The sequence below is a fragment of the Mytilus trossulus genome, chromosome 3 (assembly GCF_036588685.1).
Source record: "Mytilus trossulus isolate FHL-02 chromosome 3, PNRI_Mtr1.1.1.hap1, whole genome shotgun sequence".
NCBI classification, from domain to species: Eukaryota; Metazoa; Mollusca; class Bivalvia; order Mytilida; family Mytilidae; genus Mytilus; species Mytilus trossulus.
The window spans coordinates 51,882,586-51,908,170 of NC_086375.1; the positions used below are offsets into that span (position 1 = coordinate 51,882,586).

A 25,585-nucleotide genomic window follows, 5' to 3' on the forward strand; every position below is an offset into this window, starting at 1 on the left:
GAATGGTTTTAGCTTATAATCAAACAGGAAGAAGCCGATAAAAAATGTTTCTCAATAAAATGCAAAAACATGCAGCTGACAAAGGTTACGACTCCATTGTTAAAAAACCTTCTGACACTGTTGTGGAAGTATTGACTTACTATTTTCACAGTTGCACATCAATTCTAACATGGTAAATCTGACAGATGCATCCCCCAAATGCAGATTATTAAATGTGCAATCATTGTGTGCAAGTTTGATGAGAATGTTTGTAGAAAACTGCCAGAATTTTACACAAATACCGGTTGTGATTCAGTAAGTGTTTTGTCTGGTAAAGAAAAAAAGCAAAGCATTCGGCTTTTTGAAACCTTATGTGGAGTTTTCAGAAGGTCAATTCCATATTGGTGAAACCTTGGTAGAGGTTGGCGAAGAGTTCTATATATGGCTACGAAATTAAAAATATCGATAAGTAAATATCAGAACGTTTTTTGAAATGTAAAAGGTGCAATGTTAAAGCACATTAAACGCCAACTTTCAGACGAAGATTTGGAAATCTGCTCTTAAACACAACACTGGTCTGTTGCCAAACAACTATGATTGGATTGTTTAGAGCGCTTTGATCAGTATCAATTTCCTAGACCAACCACCAGCGTTAGATGCTTTGGTAATTCTGATGTGCTGTTCATGTTAAGCTGGTTGTGCCAAAAAAGATGCTTATGTGTTCAACAAGGATTATCCTAAACAGATAGCTGTATGTTAATGCTCGAAAGCTTGTAGATATAAGCATAATCAAATCGTTGATATTGCTAACGATGACGACAAAGATGATGGAAAAGATGATAATGATAATTCGGTAGATGCAGGTGACCTAACTGATGCTGATTCTATGGATTGACCTTCTGTGTGACCTTAAAATGTGGTAATGGGGTTGTTAAATTAAAAAAAAAATAGAAATCTAGAAACCCTGACAGTTTTGTGTGTTTTCATATGTGAGTTATTTCATGAATGCGATGTATAAATTTGTGTCAGAGTCGTGCATATCTGGTTGCTTATGTTTGTGTCTGTCGTTGATTCTATGTTATTGTTTCTTACCTTTATTTTTTTTTTCAACAGCCTTTATATACTTTATGCTGTATGTTTCAATGTGAAAAAATAAACCATTTTATCAAGAAAATTTGTGCGTATGCTTCTTTTCATTCAAAATCATGACTTTGGGAAATTGACCCTCCCCCTTTTTTTCTTGGTCATCAACGATTTAAGAATTAATTAAAAATTAGCCTGCGTTATAATAAGATATGATGTGCTCCATTTAATAAAAAGTATAGCTCTGAATACTTGTTTTTTTTTTTTACATTTTTCTGTAATAATGTGCAAAACAACATTTTTGATATACCCTGAAATAAGTCCCCTTCTAACCCCTTTTGGACACTTTTTCAAAAGTCTAACACCTCTTAAAATATTCTTCAGATATTACTCTTTAAATTTATACCAAAAAATTGCGGTACCCTAGGGTGTAACACAGAACTGAATTGTTACCCTACCAGATGATGGACTATTGGAGTCGAGTTCACCTTCATAAACGGGTTTCGAACTCACAATCTCAGTGTAGACTGGCTAGTAATTACAGTAGTAGCTACTAAGACCACTGGGCCACCGAGGTCTCGTTTTTGCTGATAAGTAAAGATCTGCTGTAAAAAAGCAAAAAACAGAGACATTCGGATGGATCGTAGTCATGTGGGGAGACTAGCATATGTTGTAAAATTACTTGTCAAGTTATCAGTTCAGACTCCATGTTCTGGTGAAAATATCAAAAGCCGAAAAAGAGATATTATAACATGCATGTATGATAGATTTGCATTGAACAAAATGAAACTTGAAAATAAATATTTAGAATATTTTTTTTTAACATTATATTGAATAGGGAAAACCTTATTTCTTACATTTCCCTGCGGATGAAGACATAATATGCCAGGTTGATTCTGTGTGTAAATTCCCACTGTATGCATCAACAGATAATCCTGGGTAAGAGTTATTTGTGAAGAAACACTGACGGAAGTGTAGATTTTCAAGTTGCAATGTTTATTTAATCTTCCAAATACACACATTCCCTACAAACCATGAGGCATTCAATAGTTAGAGCAAAGACAGGTTAGCTCGGAGTTAGAACAAATGTGTTCATGTAGGGTAACAGGAGCCTGTTATTCAGTGGTTGTCGTTTGTGTATGTGTTACATATCTGCTTATCGTTCATTTGTTTGTACATAAATTAGGCAATTAGTTTTCTGGTTTGAATTATTTTATATTGTCATTTCGGAGTTTTTTAAGCTGACTATATAAACAAGAAGATGTGGTATGATTACCAATGAGACAACTATCCACAAAAGACAAAAATGACACAAATATTAACAATTATAGGTCACCGTACGGCCTTCAACAATGAGCAAAGCCCATACCGCACAGTCAGCTATAAAAGGCCCCGATAAGACAATGTAAAACAATTCAAACGAGAAAACTAACGACCTTATTTATGTAAAAAAATGAACAAAAACAAATATGTAACACATAAATAAATGACAAGCACTGAATGATAGGCTCCTGACTTGGGACAGGCACATACATTGATAATGTTGCGGGGTTAAACATGTTAGCGAGGTCCCAATCATCCCCCTAACATGGGACAGTGGTATAACAGTACAACATAAGAACGAACTATAAAAATCAGTTGAAAAAGGCTTAACTCATCAGATAGACAAAAATAACAAGTGGACGTTGCCGGGTACTTATACATACCGACACAAAAAGACACAGATATGAGAGTATTCGCAGTTATCTGACAGCTAGCTCAAAGCCACTAATATCTAATAAAAAATCATGCATCTAAGACTAAACGGTATTGAATTTGCTCATAGTTGAAGGCCGTATGGTGATCTAAAGTTTAATTTCTGTCATTGTGGTCTCTTGTGAGAGTTGTCAAATTGGCAATCTTACCACTTTTTTTTTATATATATATTATTTGTGTTTATGCAGACTGTTGCTTTTTGAACTGACAACAACAAAACCGAAATAGTGTTACTTCTATCTCGGTAAAGCTTTTGTTAGAACAACGCCATTCATTGGATTAGTACTGTAACAATGTTTTTATTACACTGTACTCGGTTCCAATTAGTAGCAACATTACACTTTAAAAGTTTAAAGCTAAAGCATGTTGCTAAATGGTCAGATGGTTCCAATCAGATAAACATGCTACCATAGACAATTTACAATTTTGGCTAATCAATTTTAAACTTCCGTACAAATCTCAGTATGGTTTATTAATTCGCAAATGAGTTTGTTTATTATTGTCATCACAACAAATCTTGTAATTATTTTCTTTTGAAGTGTTACTTTATAATGAAATGAAATTAAAATCGTAGAATTTAAAATCACAGATCGGATGATGTATTTATATAATCTATTTCAGAGGTATTGCAAACATAATAATCGTAAGAAAGGAGTTATACAAATTAAAAAGTGAAGGACAATTACAGTTGAAAAGTAATCCAACTAACATGACACAGATAGTTTGGACGATGGAAATAAGTTTCCAGGATCCTAGGCATGGAGAAAAACAGTTTTGTGCTAAAGCTATAGACAAGTAAGGATGTGGTAATTATTTTTGAGCCAAGGGCAAACGAGACCATTATTAAACGTTTTTTACCGTCATTTCTGTAGATAGGTTTTTTAACACCCTGGAGTACACCAGTACACCCTCTACAGAAACAAATATAGATAACTAAATTAATGTATTCCCTAATTTAGTGTAACCGGGTGAATTTAAGAGAAATTCGGCATAAACAGTAACATGTAACATGAAAGCACCATTTGTTTGCCGTTGACTTAGCGGAAACGGGTAGCATCAAGTGTTACCCTTTCCATCTATACGTATATCCGTACATACATTCCCAAATTTTTTACTTTGTATGTTTTTTTCAATTTTTCAATTTCATGTTATCTTTAGTAACATATTACAAAAATAAAATATTCTTAGTGAATTGAGTCCCAAAAACACATGTTATGAGAAAGTTGATTTGAAATAGGACTCTACCATGAATAAAGGTAGACTGAGCATTTTTTTTAATAAATTCAAAATGAACAGTCCCGCAAACACATCAAACGAATGGGCAACAACTGTTATATTCCTGACTTGGTAGAGGCATTTTCTTATGAAGGTAAGTCAAACTTAGTGTTTTAGGAGCTATTTCTTACTTTCTTTTCTCTTTTTCTCACACTTTACTTGATAGAACACTTTTTCATAAGCAATACTTTACTAAATATATGTAGTGTTTAGTTAATGGTATTTTTTAGTAGTAAACACAAGTTATTCACTGAAAGGAAATTTTAAGTTTTACTTAAGGATGTACTTAGGTGAGATTTTGAAATAAGTGTGAAGTGTTCGGATTCATTGGTGTTTTTCCATACATTACAAGGTAAAATAGTTTGCCCCATAACACCTATTTATCTTTTAACATAAGAGTGCATAGCTCATAAAAGATCTTTTGACAAATTTGAGCAATTTTTTGTATTTTCTTTCTATTGATTTGAGACCCAAATAATACCAATGCAAATATGAGGTAAAAGTCCGAATCAGCCTTTTCCCGTCATTTTAAAAACAATAAAATATCTCTTAAAGAAGCTGCTTGACCTATCAATATTTTTAGCTTATTTTTATCCTTAACTTATACTATTCCAGCTTGAAGTATCAATTTGGAATTCTTGATTTATTTGCTTTTACCTTAGCTCAACTTAGTACACCATTAAGGACGTAGAGTTAACTTTTATATGGATAGTTCATTCAACTTGAATACTCCAATTAATCATTTATTATCACATTCTATCATAAATGAATGAAATTTATCTTCTTTTTTTTCAACTTTAGACACTTTATTTCACTATAATAGTTGTTGACAAAGCCCCTGAATGTTACTTGAAATTTATCTCTAATTGTTTATATAATGGAATAAGGAGTTGACATTATGAAGAAACGAGAGTTATTAATGGACCAAAAGATTTCCATTAGCGGTATATATCATCAAAGAGTAATCCTTTGTAGCATAATCAACCTTTTGTAGGCATATGATATATATATATATAGTTGATCCTTTATTGGTCTAAACTATAACCTATAAAGATGCAGCCAAAAAAGCATTTTTCAAAGTAGCATTGCACAAATGACTGTAGATGTTGTCTAACATTTTACTAGATTTTACTCGACCTATTGATCTTATTATGGCAAAACTTGACAGTAATGCTTGAAATAACTAGTTTTAGAAAGGGAAAATAATCAAATTCTGTTTATTCAACATTCTTTTTATGAGTAATACCACCGATTGATGGTACGTCACATCAAGCCGCAAAATGCCTCAAGATTTCTTTATCTGATTGATTGATTAAATGATTACCCATAGACAAATTAATTATAATGCAACAATGTTTGTAATGTTCATTTTGATTGGATAACGTCACTTATTTACATGGCATCAGTTGACAACTGATGCTATAATATGTACGCGCAAGCGCAGACGGCAGATGGCAGATTTTAAATACATGTTCTAACGTTGTTTTCTCTAAGTTTCATTAGAATGGAGATAACAATATTGTTTGTTAAGCTAACACGTCGCCAGTAAACTGAATTTTCGACCATCAAATCACTAATTGATGTCGTTGGAGCTTGAAATATAATACAGTTATCTCCTTATTAGTAAATTTGTCGGTAACATATATATTATAAACAGTGATGTTTCATTTGGTGTAATGTAGTTCCATCATATAGAACTGCTTCATTATATGCATATTTAAGCATTTGTATTTGTAACTTAGGTAGAACACAATGTGTCAAAAACAAATTTTAGTTATTTGAATTAAACCTATTTGCCTTTGCAGATATACTTCAATAGAACAGTGCACAGTTATACATGTTAAACCTAAAGGTATGATTTCTAACCAGTTAAAGTCATTTATGTTTTTCAAGTTAATGCTGTCTAAAGTGCGTTTGTTGTTGCTTGAAATATACAATAGAAAGTTGTGTTAAAACAAAAGTAAACTTATATATAAATTGTAAACCTGGTACCTTTGATAACTTTTTACTTCACTGGATCGATGACACGGCTGGTGTACGTTTCTTCCACAAGGGTATAACCAGCCAAGTAGTCAGCACTTTGTTGTTGACATGAAAAGCAATCATATTTTTATACATTTACTGTTTGCAAAGGTGGAATTTATTAGAAATAGTGAGGATGTTCTTATTCCGGGCATATATTATCTTAGCCGTATTTGCACAATTTTTAGAATTTTGGGTCCTGAATGCTCTTTAATTTTGTACTTGTTTGGTTTTTTATTCATTTTGATTTGAGCGACACTTCCAATTCTGATATAGACAAAACCCGATTTTGGCGTATAAAATTATTAGCCTGGTACCTTTAATAACTAACTATATACTACCTTAAAGTAGATTGATATCTTGTAAGATGAAGGTAATAATATATATTATCGTCGATCATCTCAACGAGATTTATTTTCACGCTTGAACCGGACGGCGAAAGCGAGAAAACAATCGAGTTGAGATGACCAATGATAATCTGTTTATATAAAAAAAAAAGGAGATGGGGTATGATCGCCAATGATACAATTATCCACAAAAGACCAAAATGACACAGACATTATTAAACAACTATAGGTCACCGTATCGCTGTTTAACCTATTACGGCATTGTCAATTGCATGTCAATTTCACGAGCCTACTTAATTTCTGGCGATATATTTTATCTCAAGCGAGTAGCATAATATGGAAATTTTTTACAAAAACAGATAAAAGGCAAAATGCACAAAATAGCGATAATAATGTTTTACAATTATAAAAGGCTATTTTTTGTGTGTACACAATAGTATTTGTATGCCTTTGGGCTAGGAACAAATGACAAAAGTTATGCGAAGTGTTTTGATGATAATTGAATTAAACCCTTAACATTTGTAAAAAGTAAAATCACAAAAATACTGAACTCCGAGGAAAATTCAACACGGAAAGTCCCTTATCTAATGGCAAAATCAAATGATAAAACACATCAAAAAATTGACAATAACTGTCATATTCCTGACTTGGTACATGCATTTTCAAATGTAGAAAACGGTTGATTGAACCTGGTTTTATAGTGCTAAACCTCTCAGGTATATGACAGTCGCATAGGTTATATGTTAAATAATCAAAAAAATAGTTACAGCAGTCATCACGGGTTTACAATCTCAAAACAAAGTATATGTCTCATGCACTTTAAATGCCTTCATTACCTATCGTAGTTTTTTTTAAACAATGGTACTAAGTTTACACTGGTTACATTACATTTTAATAATTAAAGGTTTTATATATTTTTAGATCCATGTCTCTCCTCTCCTTGTCATAACGGTGGTCATTGTATTGCAAAGAAAGATGGAACAGCACAATGTGTTTGTCAACACGGTGCTACAGGGGAGAGATGTCAAAATCGTAAGTATAAAGTATCAGAAACATATCCTTGATTGTATCTTAGTTTAAAATACTATAGGTTGCGGCTGACAATCTGTTTTTATGGTTTTTGTTCATTTAATTGACGAGTATGTTTCTATTTAAATCTATATTTATGCTATATTGCTTATGTGACCATCCGAGGTCTCCGGATATCGACTCAATAGTTCATTAAATGTCGTTTCGAATAAAATACACACAAAAAAAGTTCCTAATTCTCGAGTCCATGCCATGTAAAAAGTAAAATCACAAAAATACTGAACTCAGTGGAAAATCAATTTGGAAAGTCCATAATCACATGGCAAAATCAAAAATCAAAACGCATCAAAAACGAATGGACAAGAACTGTCATATTCCTTAATTGCTTATTTCATACTTTTTATGATATGAATATATATCGGAAAATAAGAATTTAAGTCAAATCGAAAAACATGGATTGACAGCTAGTGCCACTTTAAAACTCATGTTATTCATAAGAACCGTGCTATTTACTTAAATTCCAAATGCACTTCAATATATAGTTATCGATATATATAATGATAAAAATATGTTAATTTAAACAAAAAAAGTTCAAGATTGTTTTGAAGAGTCACAAATACATGGCGAGACATCATCATGGAGGACGGAATCCAACTGTAATGTTTCAACAGCTAGGCATAAACCTTGGCCAAGCGGGTATGACATCCAAATAGGACAGTTTAAAAAGTAGACATCAAGACTGACCAGTTAATGTCATGTTCTTAATTTAAGTTAGAGCTGTTCATCTTATCGGCAAAATGGCAAAAATAAAATCATATGTGTTCCCTCATTGTGGCCAGCTATCCACACCAGATTTGTGGTAATGCAAATTTGTAATTGTAGTGCATGGTAATACTTTATAGTTGTATGGCCCCGCAACGAAGTTGTCGGTGCCATATAGTTTAACCCTTGTCCGTAATTCCGTCATTCCACAAGAAACCATTATACTGAGTTTTTTTTTATCTTAACGCCTTCAGATATTGGGCTGATTTTTGGTATGTGAGTTAACCATGATGAGTTACAGAACAAGTTAAAGTTTCATTCCGCTCCGCTAGTTTTTGCCGAAATTATCAAACGAGAAATTTGTGAAAATGACAGTTATACGGATTTTTTTTCTTAACTCTTTCAGATAATGGGCTGACTTTTGATATGCGAGTTACTCATGATAAGTAACAGATGAAGTTTAAGTTTTATTACGCTCCGCTTTTTTTTTGGCCAAAATGCAGGCTTTACAACTTTGAAAAATGTTACAAAATCATAGTTATATGGACACTTTTCTATATACATCCCGCTTTGTATGTGAGACTACCATCATGTTTGTGTCCACATGCGTTATTGAAATTGCAGATTAAGACGGGGCCATTCATGTCGCTTTGACACATTTAGTTCCAAGTTATTATATTTTAAAATATTGCATACAGCATTTTTGCATTACATGTAGTTGTAATTGTGTAACTTCATGTATAACATGGCAGTACTTTTTCCACATATTTTTGGACATTTACCAGAATTAATATTTCTTGATAACTAAGACCATAATTATTTGAATAGATATTTTCTATTGATTTTTTGTTTATCTTTTTCATAAATCACTACTGAAATGACAAAATTACAACTCTATAAAAATGAATAATTTATCAATGTATATCAAATTGAGTTCTGTATTTCTTATTTTATTTTCTTTCATACATTTTCCTGCATAAAAAAAATTTGATATTTGAAAAACAAAAGCCATTAATGTTGTCAAAAGATCATAGCCCCCCCCCCCCTACCCCCCCCCCCCCCCATAAAAATCAAATCTCTTAGACAGCATACCCACCGTGAACCAATGATGCCATTTAAGTACAATCGAAACAAGAATAACCGATAGTTTTTACATATCCTAGTTGAAGTGTCTAGTATATAATGTTATAAAAAATAACCTGTATGCAAGTCTGAAAGCAACTTCCGATTGCTAAGGTATCAAATCATTTTTCTTTTAATTTTTAAATGCAGACTGGCTTTGCTGTTACTAAACATTGTAATGTGCATTGGTTGTTATACAGGATACCTGGTTGCATAAAAGCAACAAAACAGTATTTTTTTAAAATCAAAATTACCGATGGTCTTTTACGTACATTTTATAGAATATATAATGGGTCTTTATGATATCTCTTGGAGTTCGGTATTTTTGTTATTTTTTCTTTGTGGAATTGCATAACGGTACAAGTTTTCCAACAGGTTATTGATAATGGTTTCTGATGTTTGAATAAGTCTCCATATGAATGAATCAAACGCTCTTTTGTAGACTTTTCCACGTTATTACGCAACAACCATTATGTATCGTTATAGATGGTTTATGAAACCTTCTCATCTCAAGAAATTTCAATATATAAAATATGAAAGATGTAATTGTTTTTAGAGAATACTGAATTTTACAATATATGGAAAGTTATAACGTACATTTGTTTTATTTCTTTATTTAGATACTTATATTTTTTTTACTAAAACGGAATCAGATAACAGTTGGAAAGCAATTCCTTGGAAACGTCCGTGGTCGTTGGCGCTACATTCGTCCGTAACGTCAAAAATTCCGTCAAATCAATTGGTTAACAGATTGACCTTTAGATTGTTATAAGTTAAAAACCTTGCTTATTTTATTATCTCTCTCTTGAGTAGGCTTCATTAACAAGAGCAAAAATTATCTAATCAAGCCAAACATGAAGCATCATAGAATGAGATGTGTTCTTACATAAATAAGTTTATTCAAAATAGCAAATTCTTGTTTAATTTAATCATCATTGATCATTAAGATAAATGCACAAAATATGTCCAAACAAATTTTATTTCATTTCTGAGATTAATATCCAATTATTCAGGTAACATATACAATACTTTGTTTATAAATATGTAAAGAAGCTGATACAGCTCCTGAAGAGATGCAGCCCCAATTTTGCCTCAAAAAATTTACTTTCAAGATATAAAATAAATACAATAATAAATTAGGCAAGGGCTTCTAGCTCTGCTAGCTATCCAAATAATTTAATTTCACAATAATGATACAAATTCAAAATGAAGTCATTTTCACTTATAATTTAATGTATTTTTGATAGAAATTTCTGTGTAAAATTTTTGGTTAACTTATCCTTTTTCTGTTAGATATTGCCTAGGCAGTACTGTAATGTTTAACAAAGGAACAAAGCCGTGAGTTTAAATGCTTTTTTACTTTGAAGAAACTTATTGTGATTTTGGTTCCAACTTTACAGAATATAAAATATAAATTATTAGTATTATCTAATATTTTCATTTTCAGATTTTTTTTTATAATATATTGATAGCATATGTTTTATTGCAATACACATGATTAGAAGTGTTTAAAATGAAATTCTACAAGTAGTGATTCTATGTATACCAATATAAAAATTACAAAGTAGCCAGAGGCTATTTACATGAAAATTATGGACATGTTTACATTTCTGACGCATTTGATCCCTCTCTGAAAAACAGGGAAGTATTACTTCTTAGTGTTATTATAACATTGTTGCAATCGATTTTTAATTTTTTTTTTTTTTTTCTCTGTTTTCTGTAAAGTTAACTCCATTTTATTAAAAAAGGTGTGTTTTTTTTAATTTTTGACTGGTGATATCAAGGGGATGTAATTTAATATTAAATGTAACATGTCTGCTGATTGACTGACGTCGTGTTGTTTATCAGCCCATAGACGTCATTTTGTCATGTGACCAGGACGCCATCAACGTTTTTTCATGATTTTCTCCGGTTTAAAATGGAATTAAAAATTCAATTATAAGAAATTTCTGTAATACTTGTCTTGTCTATTCGAAATAACATACGCTACGAGCGTTATTCCATATTTGTTGTGTTATTTCTTCATGGAAAAAAACGACTTCTTGAACAAATCGACAAAAAAAAAAACACCGCTTCGTGTTGAAAATAACGTTTGCGTATCAAAAATTTAATTGGCTAGATATTCATATCGAGTCTTTGTCTAAATGAGATACTTTATTAAGTATAAATTCAGCCCATCATTTTTCGTTTCCTTGAAAATAAGGAGACTTGACAGTTTGCAATAATGAATACAGGACTTTGATTTGATGAGTAAGTTTTGACGAGTAATATCTATGTATATTCAAGATTATTTTGGTCAATAAGTTTTTATTACGACAGTGGTGTTTAGTGAATAAAAGTGAGGTTTGCTTCATCCGTAATTTTACTGAACATTCATGGTCATGTTGCTTTATTGTTGCTGATAGACTAAGGGTCAAACCGTGACCTGCTTTCCAACTGATAAGGGTCATTTGAAATATAATAATTATGTCGTTATAACGATATAGCATATAATAAAAACGACATCACTATGTCGTAATAACAACATCACTTTGTCGTAATAACAACATCACTATGTCGTAATAACAACATCACTATGTCGTTATAACGACATTACTATGTCGTAATAATGATATCGCTATGTCGCTATAATGACATCACTATGTCGTAAAACGACATCAATTTGTCGCAATAACGACATCGCTATAAATAAAAAGGAATAGTATAATCGCCAAAATGTTGTGACGGAGGATTTTTATATGAACTTCACATGGTGGTCACTTGTTATGATGTTGGTATTATGGTTGTCTTTGCTGTTTTTTAATTGATTACATGATGTTGATTTGCCTCCTCTCGTTTTCTCAGTTCTCCTACGGTTTTTGTAGGTAGAATGATGTCTGGACATCTGGGGACTACATGTCGTTGTGATGGACTGGCTTGGCAGTGAGAGTGGGACTCGCGCCTTCTTACCCTTTTTAATGAAATAAATAAGACAAATCAATTTGCTGGTTGGAACAAGGATTGTAATGTAGTATAATGTTTCTTTTCTTTTTGATCGTTAAATATTACAGTGCATAAATCATACAGATTAATAATAGATAACATTATCAATTGACAATAACACATGCATTTCTATATTAAATATTGCTTAAATTAACGTATGAACTACGTCCAACTTTTTTGCTAAACATGGAATGAAAAACCTCATGAAAAGCATTTATCAAAATTTATGTATGTTTATATCTATTGAAAAATTTTCACTTAACTAGTAATTAATTTCTTTCATTAAATTACTTTAAGTAACATTATATGGCTTTCCTTTTTAATGAAATAAATAAGACAACTCAATTTGCTTGTTGGAACAAGGATTGTAATGTAATGTAATGTACGGGTAGTAGACTTATATTTGCTTTTATATTCACTACTCATTACCCGACATTCTTGTTCCCCAGACAAGATTGAGCTTCTTTTGCAAACGATGGAATGTGTTGCCAAAACTTATATTGCTTCATAATATTGAAATTGTTTTGGTTTTTTTTTAAAAGCATTTGGACTTTTATTTCTTAAACTAAATAAAATAATATTTTTCGAAGAATTTCAATTTCTGATCTTTATTATAATTGATAATTAAAGAAATGTTAAATTTTTATAAGTATCTTGTGTACGTCAATCTTCGTATCTTAACTTTTTGATTGGTTATTAATAACAATCTTGTGTGCCTAAATGTATTACTGAATATTCATGATGCTGTTACAGTAGTATCTGCACATTCTGTGAATATGGTTATAACCTTGGATGAAGTATTAATTCGACAAACATCTGTCCGTCGACCTAACAACTTCTAAAGCGTGCTACCTAACCCATCAATCAAGATACTTGACTTTTATTTTTAGCATGATCTTGTATCTTATCTAATGTATGTCACAAACTCTTTTCATTGTAGTTTCTTCTTGATATATTTTCTTATGCCAATGAATTATTTGACTTTATATTTTCTTTTACTGTTAACTGACTTAGTAAATTAGAAATATATATTTTTTTGTTTTAATAAGCTCTATTTTATTTCAATTTATAATTATTTCTAAAAGCGTCCTTAATCCTTTCATAACAAAAAGACCAAATCCCACAGAAATTAACGACAAAAGATCATCATAAAGCCTTGAATAATCAGCAAAGCTCCAATATAGTCATCTATAAAAGGCCCGGAAGTAAAAAATGTCAAATAGTGTCGAGAAAAAAATGGCTTTATTAATGTACAAAAAATGAAGAAAACAAATATGTAACACAGCAACAAACTACATCCAGTGAATTGCAGGCTCATGATCGCTATGTCATCGCTATGTTATAATTTACGGCAACCTAAGCGTTGTCATTTTTTGAGCCGATAGGAAATGGTCGTCAGTGCATAGCCAGAAGTAAGTAGCGCTTTTGCTAATTAATATGCATCATGTGTAAATGAGAATTGTACCACATGAGAATAGTTTTAACTAGACTGGCTTGATATTATTAAAATCTTTAAAACACGGATATAATAATAACATTAACGGTACCCCTTTTTCTGCACCAAATTCGTATTTCGGCATTAAATGTCTCTTCAGTGATGCTCGTGGCCAAAATATGTAAAATCCAAAGCTTTAATAAAAAGATGAAGAGCTATAACTCTAAAGTTCCAAAAAGTATAGCCAAATCCGTGAAAAGAATCAGAGCTTTGCATGAGGAAGATACATTTCTTAGTTTATATTTGTAACAGCAATTTTAATAACACAAAAAAAAAATCCGTATTTTAATGCCAGTACCGGAGAACTAGCTAAAGGGCTGGTGATACACTCGGGGACTATCAGTCCACCAGCAGAGGCATAAAGTTGCCTTGTATAAATAGGAGTTGTCCGTCACAGAGTCCTTATTTTCAATCACTCTGATATTTCCGTTAAGTTGTCAGGCGGTCAAAATCAAAACGCGAATTTAATGAATTATTCGTGTTCACGTGATTTTATTCTTCTTGAAATAGGGTCATTTTAACTTTACGTGGGAAACTAGAGTTCTACGACTACACATAGAAGGTTTGGACTTGCTTATTCTTTGGACATTAAATTTCAAATTTCAACCCGGCAACCCATTTTTCTAATGACCATGTAAGCCAATTTCAACACGAAATTTGCAAATTTGACGTTTCAGCCATTTTACCCTGTATATAAACTGCAATGTTAAAAGCCTCTCGCTTCGATTTTTGAAATAGCTCAGGAACTTTGCTTTTTGCAACAACAACCATTCTGTTTCTTTTAAATGGTTTATATTGTTGTGTATATTTATTTTCTGCCCAGGCAAACTGTCTTTCACTTAAATTAAAATTAAAACAGATATTTATTTCACAATTCCCTATTATTTTAATATAATTTGCGTAACCCGTATCCGATTTTTTTTGCATAATATTCAAATTAGCAAAGTGGCGTTGATTTCTGAATATGGAGGGCAAAGTTTGTGGCGTAAACAAATCTTTCTTTTTTTTAATATATAATAATGAACACTGAATGCATTCAAGCATAATATTAAAGTTATTTACTTGCACATATTTCCTAATATTACTTAAGACTATGTTAAATTTCGGACTCCCTGTAATCAAACCCAGTTTGTGGCGTAAACACATTTATTTTCTTTTTAAGAATAATAAACACTAAATGCAGTCAAGATATAAAAAGTTACTAGCACATACTAGAATTTTTTTTTTATAATATTCAATTATTTAATTCAATTCAAATTTAAAGGAGACCCGGTCAAACAGGGGAGTAACCTTTAGTTATGTTTGGAATGTACAGATTCGTGTGCAGTTTGTTTGCATTTCCATAGCAGGTTCTGACGAAGATAAATTTTAAGCTTTTCCTAATATTAATAAAGCCTATGTTAAATATTTGACTCCTTGTAATCAGAATCCATAAACCTCTGTTCCTTCATTTGTACACCATTGAGTCTTAATTACCTATGGATGCTTGATGCAAATTATCACTCCCTCGCTACTGTTATATCTTAAGGAGATACGTAAAGCGTTTCTCCAAACTAAAGACTTAATTTAAATATTGCACTCCAAGATCTTAACGCCAGTATACCCCAGGGGCCGGTTTCACAAAGCTATCCTAAGACATGTCATAAACTATATCTTAGGACATGTCTTTCGATCCTCTTATGATTATCCTAGGACATATATCAGACCTCGCCTCGAAGCTGTCTTAGGATGATCTTAGCTAAGACATCCTAAACCTGTCGCAAGTTCTTTAAATTTTCAAATATGAATATGATTTACGGAAAAATTATGTAAATGTACAGTATGTCTTACCATTAATCATTCTAAACGTATTGATTAATATAATGACATAATTTGCAAAATAAATATAAAAAAATAATAATTTGTATATAAATCTGAATTATCTTTAAACAATTATACATCAATATAAATGCAAAATTAAGAAAAAAGAATATAGAATGATGACATTTTTTTGGTACAAGTGAGTTGAATTCATTTCGACATTATTGGTTATAAAAGGTTAATTAAGGGATAAAATCATGCAACCTTGATATCAAAACATTGAATTTTTATTGTTGACAAATCATGATAATCCGTCAATCTAGAAAGATAACGTTATAAGCAGGAACAGGAGAGTAAATAATTAGATTATAATAGGATATTTTTTCAAAATTAATGTAAAAATTAGTGTTATTAATATAAACAAACGTACAACTATCATAAGACCATCATAAGACACCTCTCGCGTTGTTCTCACTTTATGACCAATTTTAAGAGATGTCCTAATTTAGGACCACTTTGTGAAACCCACTTAGGACTAAGATATGTCGTAAGACCATCCTAAGACATGTCTTAAGTCCTAAGACAGCTTCGTGAAACTGGGCCCAGGATAACTATGCGTAAAAACGTTAATCCACATCATCTAAGGATCATCCATTATCTAAGAAGTTGCGTCTCGTACCCGACGTGGTATGCAAATATTTAAAAAAAAATGATGGACCGAAACTGGTTGAATGGCTAAATAAACACCACAGGTTATTAGAAAAGCAGTATCGCAGACGAAAGTCATAAATAGCGAAACACAGGTCTGGAAGTGATTTTTTGGCGATGGTGGCTAAACTTTTATCAGCGTTTTGTGGTGTGTTAAGGGACGATACCTTAAGTCATTTCAGTGGTGGAATGGGTAATAAAGATTCTTTTGTTAAACTTGATCTAGAATTTCCTCTTGTATGTAATGAATTAAAAATATTGTGTACTTTTAATATTATAAAAAAGTTCCATCCACAGCAAATTGGGGAAAAAGTTAATCTTTATAAAAAAAAAAAACTGAAATCAGGTTATGTGCATACCCATGTAACATGATACAGATGTTTACCGGGCCTTTAATAAAAATCTTGTTTCAAGGTAAGGTTTTCTGCTTCAGTGGCTGCAAGTAAGTTTTCAATGTCCACTGCAAAAAAACGATGATTACAGTGTTATCTCCCCTGAAACATGTATATTTAATCTAATTTTGTTTTATTATTTCAATTATTTAACCTGTTTTGATTGGAGCTAATTAGCATATTTTTACAATCAAATACAACAAGCATGATACTTTTTCACCAATAATGTTGAAAAACCCGGACTTACCTGCATAGTTTTTTTAGTCGGCGAATAACCCCAAGTTATTTCTACACCAAACTGTTATTACGACACAGCGATGCCGAATGACCCTTTACGACCCCCATAGTCTCATGCTTTATTTTAGAGATTTATTATTGTCATGTACATGTAATGTCAAAAGGGCAACCGTACGGCCTTCAATAATGAGAAAAAAATATTCTGTTTTGTCGGCTATAAGGCCCCTGACATGAGAAATCTAAACCCCGATCAATTACACTATATTACAGGTCCAGATCCTTGCTATGACATAGACTTTTGTAAAAATGGTGGTCAGTGTATACCAGGTGGTTATTGTTACTGTCCTCCAGGATTTACTGGAATGAACTGTGAAAATGGTATTTACTAAGTTAATGCAAATATATGTGTTTAAGATTATGAATAGCCTTCTTCAAATTTGCAGTAAAAGAATGAAAAAAACCATGACTTACCAATAGGTGGAACAACATCTCAACAAAAACTTACAAAAATCTGGAGATCATTGACCATAAATGTAGTATTATTGCCATTAGACAAATTAGATATAGAAATTAACGACTATTGGTAACCGTATGGCCCTAAATAATTAGTGCATTCCATACCACATGTCTAGTGTATTTCATTTAGTATCTTTTTTATATTATATATCAAGAAAATGTTTAATATATGTCAATAACTTTTATCAATTACTAACACTGAATGGCTTATGGTTTTTAAGGCTCTGCTGAATTGTCACCAGAAGGCGTTAAATGATCACCTTGCTCGTCCGTCCATGTGGGAGTCTGTTATAAATCACTTCTGTTCTTCAGCTTAAAAACCCCTGGGAAATGAAAATAAGGAGATTCTCAATTTTGATTGCCAATCAATGAAACAACTTTCCGCAAAACTTCAAATGAATGAATGTAATCAATTATAATGAACCATATGGCCTTCGACAATGAGAAAACCCGTACCTTATTCTTGAAGTTGTCCGAAGCAAACCGACCAAAACATGAAAAAAATGTATCAAATTCTATTGAAAAAATTAACAGCCCAATTCATAACAAAACAAATATGACAGACTTAACCAATAATTACTTGTCTACAGGGTCCGGACAATTAGAGTTTGGTTCATAAAACATGATAAGTCACTAGAAGTTGTGTTGCCTAAAAACAGTACATTAAAAGCTAGGTTCTAAAACTTGGTTAATCTAAATCATGTCTTTATCAACCAATTAACCAATATAATTGGCATATAACTTGTGAATCTGTTTAATTAAGGTTTTGGAAGACAATGATGGCATTTATCAATATACTTACTGCGGTATTACAATTTTTACAAATTATCCCAAAGGTAATGATGAAATCACATCTCCACTCTGTACTAGTGGATATTTCTTATTGTTTTACTCTAAAACATAATTTTATAGAAAAGGTGAAAATTAAAACATGTAGTTGATATTTCATTCAAAGTTTATCTTTCTTTAGGAAATGAGCTATGCTTAATATTTATAATGTCCATGCTTGGCATATATGTCGCTACATTCATTCACTAAAAAAATGGTAAGCGTTGACGTAACAATTTGATAGCAATAATTTAGTTATGTTTTACTAAAAGGTTCAAGAAAAAAAATATCAGTTTTAGATCTGTCATTGTCTTGTTTTGACATATTTTATAATCTTAACCATGGACAAGTTTCAATCCTTTCTGATCGAGATGTTTTTCTAATACAATTAAATGATGATCATTTCAGTTTTCAGTAGTTGTGACCAGAATACTTGCCCAGGACATGGTATGTGTATAGATACGCATGGAGGAAAACAAGACCATAAATGTCTTTGTACAAACTTATATACAGATCAACAGTGCGCAAGTATGTCATGTGTCTACTCAGATATCTATATATACTCGTAAACATTTGTCAAATAAGCTTGCACTCTCTTGTGATAAGTATTTTTTGCGGTTTCATTTTGAATAACCATTTACATGCCATGTAACTATGCATTTGTTCTTTTCTATTCTGATGCAAGGATTGCATATCATATATCATCTTTACATTCGTCTTTTAGTCTGCAATAGTGAGCTCTCGATGTTTTCCCTGATCCTTATATTTAGCCTACTCAGTTGCTCAGGTTAACTTTAAATGATGAGGTCGCATCTAAAGCAACCACACACAACATATCGACAGTATTTTTTATATGGACAATTTGTTTAGAGGATTAATGTCTGTTCTATATTTAACCACGGCATCATTTTTACACATGATTATTTATGATGTGATATAGGTTAGTTGTATATTTTGCATGTTTAGTTACACAAGAAATCAATAATAACGAATTACATCGAAACATTGCAGATTTATTTTTCCAAAAGTGTTGTATGGTAAATAAACTTTATTGACACTGGTTTTGATTTGTTTCAGCTAATCCAACTCCATTTATTGATTGTGTTATAACTCCAAATGATCCGAAATGTGTTAGTGAGTATTTGTTTAATTTTTCATTTATTTTTACTTTTTTGTATTAACTAAATTTTATAACTTGGTAAAACTATTTGTTCAATTATTTTGGTCAGTTGTGTGTGAAACATAGGCAAATGTTTTTCAAATTATATAAAATATTAAGATTTATAAAATGTTTGTATTATTTGGAATCCTTGTCAGCAAAAACAAATACCTTTGAATTCCCTGTATAATATTTTATTATTGCATGTAAGATAAAAAAGAAAAAAGAAAAGATGTTTGTATCATGTTTTTGAAAGGTTAAGGACGAATAGTTTCCTTGTTGTAGCAAATCTCACAAATATTTTCACATTTATTTGAGTGTATTGTTGTATTGTAGGTTGTAACCTGTCGCCTAATCCTTGCAACACTGGGATATGTAAAATGCATAATGGCAGTCATACATGTATTTGTCCAGAAGGATTTGTCGGAAGGAATTGCCAGACAGGTAAATAAATCGAATAAATCGAATAGAAATATTTATACGACAGAAATTTAAGATACTCTTGAAGGTTGTCTAAAGTTATAAGATAAGAAATTCAATGATTTAATTTGTCTCATTTGAGTTTCATATTTTTTGAGAAATGTATAGTACTTACAGATAAGGAAATATTTGATTATATGTGGGATTTGTCTTATTGGGTATTTGAAATTTATAACTGTCAAAACTGTTTACAGAACTGAAATCATAGTTTTCAAACGCTGGAACTTAACAAATCATTTTCCTACATCATCTTCAATTAAGCCTGAACTGATGACAAATTGATGTAATTTTCAACTGCTTTGGTGACATCGACTGAATCTGTTATACTTAAGTACTTATATTTTGTTTTTTTGTGAAGCAGACGTTCGGACGATATTTTTATTGTTTCCCTCTTATTTCAGCAATTGATTTAACCAGAGCAAGTTTAAATGTAAGTTTTTTTTATCCAAAACAAATGCATTTGTCAAGTAAAAAAGGGATACTTATTGTGTGGCTAGTGAAATCGACATTTAAGATTTTTTTTTTAATAATTTTTGTGTTTTGGTTTATATATCTGATATTATTACCAATAGGCCAACTGTATTTCCTGTATATAATGATTGTACGGTGTATATATATCTATCTTGCAGGTATAATCTTTTCCTTACCTATTTTTCATCATTCATTGCTCAATTTGAGATTTACATTGATTTTTAGGTGTCAAATTCTATTTAGCATGATTCATCTGACATTGGTCTCATTTTCATGGTTTATTGGTCAATGTTAAGTTTTCCTTGTAAAATTTGCTTCATTAAAACTATAAGCAATAGGTCAACCAACTATGTGTTTTGCATGATAAATAGTTGTACTTGCGTTTCGGATTTGGTTTATTTGACCTTTCCCTCATTTTCTGATATCATGTCAGCTCATGTCAAGTTTCTTGTAGTTAGGCAGGAGAGTCATTTCAGCGTCAGTACTCTTGTTTTGCTAAATAAGAATTTACGCTTCTTGGGGTTTTTTTTTCATAAAAAAAAGTTGGGTTCCAGTTTTCAGACAATAAATCCAAAATGTTTTCAGCAGTTTCCATGAAACTATGGTGCATGGTGGTTTTTTTTGTGGTTTGTATAACTTTCTGGTATGACATTGAGGAGGGATGGAAATTTTCTTTTTGAATAGGAGAGGCGAGATGCCTAGCATGCGCTCATTGCACAGCTCTTTATAAATTATTTTGTATACATAATTTCGATTTTGTTTCTGATATTTTAAAACAGTTATTTTCTTCTCTTTTGGCGAATACCAACAATCTAATAAAAGTACAGCTAGGACTATTTATATTTTTTTTTTTATCAAGAATTGGTTAAATCAACTTTTTATCACTTTGAATGTTCATGATTTCATGGACCAGCCTCGCCTTTCTTGTTATTTTTTTTTTTTAATTTTCCTTCACTTAAAGAACATTGTATATAACATTATGAAGAATTTGGAGTATATAATTACAGTTTATAAAGCTGGATATTTCAATAAACAGACTTTACTTTAAACACTAATCGGTACCTGTATTTTCAGTCAAAGTTTGTATCACCAACATTAGCAGCAGGATCAGTCATAACATGTGATCCTTTATCTGGTATAACTAAATTAGGTGTCACTGCTAACTGTGAATTTCAAGTACATGTGTTTTGGAATGGTGATCACCTCAGGTAAGCATATATAATGTGCAGCATATTTTGCCTCTATTTGTTTAAACATCTTTTTTACGGTGATGTTTGATGTTGGTGGAATATTGTAGTGTCTAGGATTTTTGTTATTTACTGTTTTCTTTTGTTTGCTGTAAAGCCTGCAAAAAACTTAAAGTAATGTTACTGAATTAAGTATTTTAAAACACTAACTGTAATTGATTATTTTTTTGTTTTATATTAAGTGATTGAGTGTGGAATTGTACATGTACATTAAGGAGGTTAATGTTTATTAAGGCTCGTTCAGTGAAAAACAAATGTATACATACATTGCACTGAACGAGTTTGGAGTTTAGTTATTTTAGACTCTTTATCTGCCTTGTGCTAGATTTCCTCTTTCCCCGGATATACTGAAGTAGGTGTTATTGCCCTAATCTAGTAGGCTGGTAGCGTATGTATAACTAATTGGACACTTTGTTCTTGCTTTTAATTTTAAAATATGGCTGAATTAAAACCTAAATGATTGTCAAAAAAACATAAATCAATGACGTAGCATATTGGAATTAGTGTTCTATGGAATGCCTTTCATTGTTTTCTTATCTTCTGTGTTTTTGATAACGAGGATTTAGAACAAATATTTTTTAGACTAAAATTTCTAAATACCAGTTGTTTTTATTTGCCAAATAACAAAATACGCACGAATATCGTTGGCGGTAAATTTAAAATAGTGGACAACATTTAGATTTCTATTGTATGCTTATTACAAACATTTAGCTGCGATACTTTATTTTAATGCAATTTTGTTTACATGAATCGTATCGTTTAACTAAGCAGCCATGTGGCAGTCTTTTGGCTGTTATGCATTGATGACGTTAATAACACTTGCATTCCTTTCTATCTGTCCAATCATGACAAATGACTTTTTGTTTTGTTGCTTGCGACATAGGTATTGTGCAACGTAAATGGGTTTTCGTGTATAAACGTATTTTCTTTCATAATCTGTCTCATGACATTTTACCCCGCTAGCTCAGCCGGTTACGTTACTGGTAGAGAGGGTTATCTTCAGGACTTCTGACAGCATACTTACAATACAACGAACCATTAAATTCAATAAATGACAGGTATAAGAAACCTAAAAATGACCAGTGATGACGATTTGCCAAGCAATGTATTTGCTCATATAAAAAAATGACTAAAATTCATTAAACAGTTTCATATTTAATAGACAAAGACAATATAAATACAAAAATATCGCGGTATCTCCATGTGAAAATAGCAAATCAGAATTTCAATACATTTTCGAACTTCCCCTTTTTGGACAAACGATGAGGTGAAAAATACCCAGTACAAGTTAACCAATTCAAAGAAGCGTTTGGATTTAGTGCTATTTAATTGAATAAAATAATATGATACTAGAATTTTTAGGTGTCCGTTTTCTTAAAATATTGAGAGCTGTACACTAGTCGTCTTTAACTAATATACTATTCAATCAATCAAGTTGTGACGTCAACCTTCCGAGACAAATTAAATATACCCACTGGTCCCACAGACTTTGTTAGACTAGATCATGAACCTCAATATTCGATGACTAGGGAACAAAAATCGATGCAGATAAAAAAAACCATCGCATTTATCTATACATAAAGGCAACAGTAGTATACCGCTGTTCACAACTCATAAATCCATGGACAAAAAACAAAATCGGGGTAACAAACTTAAACCGAGGGAAACGCATTAAATATAAGAGGAGGACAACGACATAACACTAAAATGTAACACACACAGAAACGGACCGAGCATCAGACAGAATCCCACGAGAATAACAAATATAACACCAAAACCAATTCAAATACATAAATTTGGGATAGACAAGTACCGTGACACGTCTTATCGCAATGTGAATTTACACTAAAACAGAAGAGAAAACAAACGACGCAACGTTAAAATGTAACACACACAGAAACGAACTATAATATAACAATGGCCATATTCCTGACTTGGTACAGAACATTTTTAAAGGAAAAAATGGTGGGTTGAACCTAGTTTTGTGGCATGCCAAACCTCGCACTTTTATGGCCATGTGAAATATAAAATCAAAATGATAACACATCACCACAGGACTACAATGTAAATAAATTGGAGAACACAATTGACAAAGAATCACGCTAACAACAGCCAACAAAAGGCAACAAGTTCAAAATTTTAATACGCCAGAAGTGCATTTTTGTCCACACAAGACCTACTAGTGACGCCCAGATACAAAAGTTTGAAAGCCGAAACAAGTACAAAGTTGAACAGCATCGAGGACCAAAAGACAAAAAAAGTTGTGCCAAAAACGGCAAGGGTTTTCTGTTAGTTACCAGAACATCCCTATTATTTAGAATAATTTATACTTTTGCAAACAGTAAATTTGATAAAATGCTTATACAAAAGATGTACATGATTAAACTGAAGTATTAATTAATTACAGGAAACAACTGAAATACATTACATAACCAGACATTTGAAACACAAAAAGTATACACATTCGAATAAGTTTAAACCTCAACGCCAAGTGACGTCATATTTGAAACTGTAAAAATTGACACAAATGACGTCATTTGAATTTGTAAAACAGATCATCAAAAAATGAAAAATGACGTCATATTAGAATGAATAAGATAGAATTAGGATTGATTTAAGATTATATTTTACCTAAATACTGATATTGCGTTTAATAATAATGCACATTTCAATACTTATCAATAGCAAACTAAGGTAGCAATCAACTATATTATAAAGGTATGTCCGGTTTGTTTTGAATCTAACTTCAAACGTAAAATATCGTACTGATAACGTTAAACAAATCATATTTAATAAATGAAGGCGGTGAATAATTTTCTTTACCATAACACATGAATATAATATAATAAAAAAGACGTCAACACATTTGACAAAATCCGATGAGAATTACAAATATAACATTAAACATTTAAACTAAATACATGAATTTGGGATTGAAAAGTACCACGTCTTATGGTAATGCGAATTCACACTCAGCAAAACAGTCACAATCGGGAATAAGTCACGTTTGGTAATTAAAAAAATAGACGACATAATGACAAACCACAATCTACCATGTGGTAAAAATGTCCTTAGCTAGTTTGGTCAAAGACAGATCGTATGGATCCACCAATTCGTGATGGTGTCCATAAAATTTACGGAGTGTCAATTTTAATCTGTCCTCCTCATAACTTTGTTGGAGCAGTTTCTGCGGAAGGAGCACACTCCTGTATATGAAGTCCGTATAGGGTGCACAAGCACGAGAATAATGTATCAATTGTGATATGTAAACACCATACGAAGGGGCAGAGGGTATGCTGCTGCTGAGAAATGGGAAATTGATAATTGGGCAGTTGAAATCGTCCCGTTTATCATAGATTTTCGTGTGAAGTCGTCCATCTACGTCAATATTGAGGAAAAAGGTAAAGGTATGAAGCAGGCCTTCTAGTATAAGTAGTATCTTTAATTTCAATGTCACTGGGGTGTAAGTATTGGCTGAAATATGGGTTATTCAATGATAGAACACCTTTAATGTATCGGAAAGTAAAATTAAAGAATTTCGCAAGTTGCTTTTTCTTTTTTGTCTTCATACTAGTACAAAACAAATCAGCCAACAGGGGTGCACAATTATTACCCATTGGAATACCGACTGTCTGTTGAAATATAAATCCTCCAAACTCGACAAATAAATTGTCAATACCCGTTCAACTTTTAGCCAACCAGAGCATTGTCTACAAGTGTTTTTCAATATCATTGACCAGTTCAAGACTCAAAGCTAAAACATGCAATAATACAAATTTCAATTTCAGAGTAAGGCACGAACAATTCCGTTGATTGACGACCGTTACTCCAAAATATCCCTCGGATTAACCATCTGTCTAAATATTGCTATCAAAATGAGCTCCATATCTTTATAA

General features: G+C 31.7%; 1 protein-coding gene across 1 annotated transcript in view; it reads left to right on the forward strand.

Moving 5' to 3' along the window:
• Positions 1–25,585, forward strand: part of LOC134710874 (uncharacterized) — a 76,851-nt gene that overhangs the window by 18,611 nt on the left and 32,655 nt on the right. Inside the window, exons 5-14 of the mRNA XM_063571284.1 lie at positions 1,901–2,001; positions 3,439–3,612; positions 5,898–5,944; positions 7,383–7,493; positions 17,259–17,366; positions 18,741–18,860; positions 19,410–19,466; positions 19,828–19,935; positions 20,373–20,467; positions 21,517–21,650. Of these exons, the coding sequence (XP_063427354.1) occupies positions 1,901–2,001; positions 3,439–3,612; positions 5,898–5,944; positions 7,383–7,493; positions 17,259–17,366; positions 18,741–18,860; positions 19,410–19,466; positions 19,828–19,935; positions 20,373–20,467; positions 21,517–21,650 (1,055 nt within the window). The remainder of the gene's footprint in view (positions 1–1,900; positions 2,002–3,438; positions 3,613–5,897; positions 5,945–7,382; positions 7,494–17,258; positions 17,367–18,740; positions 18,861–19,409; positions 19,467–19,827; positions 19,936–20,372; positions 20,468–21,516; positions 21,651–25,585) is intronic.